This window comes from Pinus tabuliformis, chromosome 8 (genome assembly GCF_031772625.1).
Source record: "Pinus tabuliformis cultivar Carrire ecotype Pingquan chromosome 8, CPIR1, whole genome shotgun sequence".
Taxonomy (NCBI): domain Eukaryota; kingdom Viridiplantae; phylum Streptophyta; class Pinopsida; order Pinales; family Pinaceae; genus Pinus; species Pinus tabuliformis.
The window spans coordinates 1,511,733,707-1,511,737,958 of record NC_142294.1 but is presented as its reverse complement, the minus strand read 5'-3'; the positions used below and the strand labels follow the sequence as shown (position 1 = coordinate 1,511,737,958).

At 34.6% G+C, this 4,252-nt stretch overlaps 1 protein-coding gene across 1 annotated transcript; it reads left to right on the top strand.

The window, feature by feature from the left end:
* Positions 1 to 2,338: 2,338 nt before the first annotated feature.
* LOC149241625 (ATP synthase subunit delta, chloroplastic-like) lies at positions 2,339 to 3,853 on the top strand. Its single transcript, XM_089374011.1, has 2 exons — positions 2,339 to 2,489; positions 2,859 to 3,853. Exon 2 carries the CDS (start codon positions 2,859 to 2,861, stop codon positions 3,627 to 3,629), a length of 771 nt encoding a protein of 256 aa, XP_089230137.1. The 5' UTR covers positions 2,339 to 2,489; the 3' UTR covers positions 3,630 to 3,853.
* The last annotated feature ends 399 nt before the right edge of the window (positions 3,854 to 4,252 follow it).

Sequence of the window (4,252 nt, the reverse complement as noted above, 5' to 3'; positions counted from 1 at the left end):
AAACTCAAAAGGCAAAAGCCAACGAAAACTCAAAAACAAAATAAAACACTCTTTACCACACCAGTGAATGTGTACTAATAAATAACAAGACTAAAACAAGGCAAGGGATGGTCCACCACTTTGTCTAATCAAATGAGTTTATCCTAAACATTATCGAATAAGAGTACAATAAACCAAATGATACCCAATAAATACTTGAAATCAAAATAACTATATTAATATAAATATTATAATATTATTATAGCGAGTATTTACTATTAAAATAATTAAATTAATATAAACATTATAATATAATAATAATATGTAAAAAAAAAGTTTTAGATGGAGTTTAATTGGTCATCAAAATAATGTGATTTATGCATTAGGTTTTGGTTTGACCACCTATTATTTTGGTTAAAGATGTTAAATTATTTTCAATTTTCCAAAGTAAAACTTTACAATTTATTTTTATTTTATTTTTTACAAAAAAAAAATTATCAACATTTATGTGTAATGCTATTGGCTATAATTTTGAACATCTTATTGCTCCATGTCTAATAACTAGTGACTGAGATCTTATTCTGTAATTATTACATATGTACATAAATAATAAAATTCTAACAAATGTACAAAATTTTGTGTAAAATCATAATTTTATGAATGCCCGGATTCTTGGTTCTACCACCCTTGCAACAACTGCAACAACATATTAATTACACCAGAGAAAAATAAATATCATTTACGGTGGGATTTTCCTCCTCTAATTAAGATAGAATGCAGACCCATAATCACACAAGATATGGGCATCTTTTCTTGTCACATTGAGAAACTGGTTTGTATTAAATAGAGCCCAGATGAAACATAATTTGGGGGAAATAATAATACAAGATAAAACATTTTGAGAACAAGGAATTTACACGGTAAATGAATATGAATAAAAAATAATTGAGGAAAAATAGTCATTAATAAATAATAAATAAAACGCTCACCTAATAACAAAGATTTTGTATAGTAAAACCATTGATGTTTGTGAACATTCATTCATAGAAAAAGCTAAACATCCATTCATAGAAAAAGGTAGATTGGTTGAAAAAAAGTCAGTCATGATTATGATCACCCATCTTATAGTTGTACAGTTAATTTATTTTATAACTTTACAGTGTAACTTGGTATAGTTATAAACATTACATGAACTGTTGCCTTGGTATCATAATACAAACTATCAAAAGATAATCTTTTTTTATAATATATTTTCCTATTTCTAGTCACCATTGCAAGAGTAACACCGACTGTGGATGCAATGATATCCTACCACAAGCACAATACGCAGATTAATCTAGTTTCAAATCTTAACACAACTGCCTACTAGCACAATAAGGAGATTAACCAAATTTCAAATCATAAAACAACTTTTTAATAAAAAAATTTGATATCATTGAAAATTATCATTAAATTTCTATTAAAAAAACCTAAAGCAATTAAATTTTAATAGATAATTCTAAAATTTGTTGGGACAATAGAATTTGTCAGCTTTGCCATACTAAGAGGGTGGAGGATGAAAAACACTTTTTTTTAGATTGTCCAACCCTTACTCACATCCACTCTCATTTCTCTAACATCTGTCAGATTTCCAATCTTATTTACTTATTAAGTAAATGCATTTATAATAATTTTACTAAGCTTATTTCCTTTTTTTGAAATATAAAAATAAAATTCTCAAAAATTTCAATTACATTTGTCTGAGGATTTTTTTAATACATGTCAGTCAATAACAACTTTACTATACCAATTCGATTTTTTTCATAAATTTATTTATTATAGCTATGGTCAATGGTCTGCATGCCATTCATGGTAAAGGAAAACGTAACAAACAAACACAAAATATTTATTCGACAGCGTTAACTTACTAATTAGGCCGATAGGCCTTCCCTTTGAAAGAGACTTTCGTCGTCCCTTTCATTCTGAGGATGACACCTGGCGTCGACATCTGGCGGGCATACAGCAGGCAAATTGTTAATGTTGAGGCAATTTCTGTTTATTCTCAGTGATTGAGAACTTCCGGCAAACCCAATCTTCACCCACTACATGAAGCAGGCAGAAATATCCGCAAATTTGTTACAGCTCCCTGTAATCCGTGAATAAAACGCAAATTTGTTACAGCTCCCTGTAATCCGTGAATAAAACATTACAAATCACTGAAAAGGCAGTGTAGAGTTAACAGCGATGGGGTTCCTTCTTTTATTTCGTAGGCAGAAATATCCGAAAATTTGTTACAGCTCCCTGTAATCCGTGAATAAAACGTTACAAATTACTGAGAAGGCAGTGTAGAGTTAGCAGCGATGGGGTTCCTTCTTTTAATTCTCACAATATGACAGAGTAGGTGAAATGATCCCCTGCGATATTAAACTTGATATTTTCTCCGCATCTTTGTGCTCCTCCTCGACCTGAAGCCTGCCACAGCAAATTTGAACTCCTGAGACGTCTCACTGCATCGATATCCGATATCCAAGGTATGTAGTTTTTGCCTTTTAATGTCTAGCTTCATAATCTCTGAATCTGAAATAGGTTTTTAACGGGTTTTTTTGGGGGTTGGGGGCATTTTATATTCCGGATTTTAGGGCAACGGAGCTGATTTTTGGTTTCTTGGGAGTGGTTTATCCAATTGGGTCTTTGGTATTTTTTAGAAGTCCATATGGGCATCGTTGCTTCTTTGCTGGGTTGGACAGGATTCTTGGCAGATTTCACAAATTTTAGTTGATTGGTTTGGAATCCCACAAAGCGGCAATAACTGGATATATTATTAATAAATCCCTGAAAGTTGAATTATTTGAGAATTCGAAATTGTAAAAACGGAAATGACTGGTTTGCTGTTTTGGTAGATGGATGCTTTGAAGCAGTCCCCGGTGGCCCTAAATGTTCAATATGCATCATTCGCGAGAGCTGTTCAGAAGGTGGGAAGTGGAGCAACTTCTCACAGACCACTCTTTAAATCTTCCCTTATAAGGAAAGGGTTGTCTAGGATCGCCAATCCCCTGGCTTCTAAAGTTCCTTTAGTGGGTAGTGGCAACAGAGGCCATATTGTAATGTCAGACACAACTGCAGGATCATATGCTGAAGCGCTTGCAGAGCTAGCCCAATCTACCAATTCACTGGATCTTGTCAATAATGATATTGAGAAGCTCTCTCGATTTCTAGAATACAAAGAGCTTTATAGCTTCCTCGCTAATCCGATAATCACGGAAGAGAGGAAGAAGAGCATTATCAAGGCCATTGCAGATGATGCCAAGGTTCAGCCTACCACGTTGAATTTCCTCTACCTCCTCATTGACAATAAAAGGATGGACATCATTAATGACATTATCAGAGAGTTTGAGATGGCCTACAATAAGCTGACTGACACACAGTTGGCAGTGGTGACTTCTGTTGTAAATCTTGAGAATCGACATCTGGCTGAAATTGCCAAGAAGGTCCAGAGTTTAACTGGTGCCAAGAATGTTAGACTAAAAACCGTCATTGATCCCTCTCTGATTGCAGGCTTCAACATCCGATATGGACCAACTCTGTCCAATATTATAGACATGAGTGTGAAGACTGAGCTAGAGCAATTGGCGAGTCAAATTGGGTACAAAGAGAGAATTGAAAATGTATGAATCTGAGATGCTTGTGTATCCTTGACAAAAAAAATGAATCCATTGGTTTTCATTGTTCTAAGTACTATTTATTCTAGAACTGTTTCTGAACTGGCTTGCAGAAGTGTCTGAGGCTATAGTTCTTGTTATCGCGTTGTTTCCATTTGAATTTTGTTACCCTGCACCTGACATTTGGATTGGAAAATGCTATAAAATTTTATGAGTTGGAAGGTACCCACTACCTACTTTGATTGCAGAGTTGGAGGGCTCGCTTACAAAAAAAAAATTAAAGACAAAAAAAAGTGTCAAGTAAGTTGAAGGTCACTGTTGGATGAAAAATATGGAAGAGATACATAGACCAGGGTTATAGATCTGCACATGCCTTCATTATCTAGATTATTAACTCATGTTCATTTGAAAATAGTTCATGCAAAAATCATGAGCTGAGTCATGAGGCCTCCAACTAGTCTGGCTGAGTCATGAGGTGTCCAGTTCTAGCCTAGCTGAGCCGTGAAGTCTCTGGTTCTGGTCTGGCTCGGCTTCAAGTCCTTTTAAATTCTACCGGGATTGTGCAATATTCAGTCAAACCCGGACACCACATGAGACAGTTTTTATCCCCACAGTTGGCTCACACCCTCAACCCC

Coding starts and splice junctions, on each gene's coding strand:
- LOC149241625 (XM_089374011.1), top strand. CDS start 2,859: ATGGATGCTTTGAAGCAGTCCCCGGTGGCCCTAAATGTTCAATATGCA.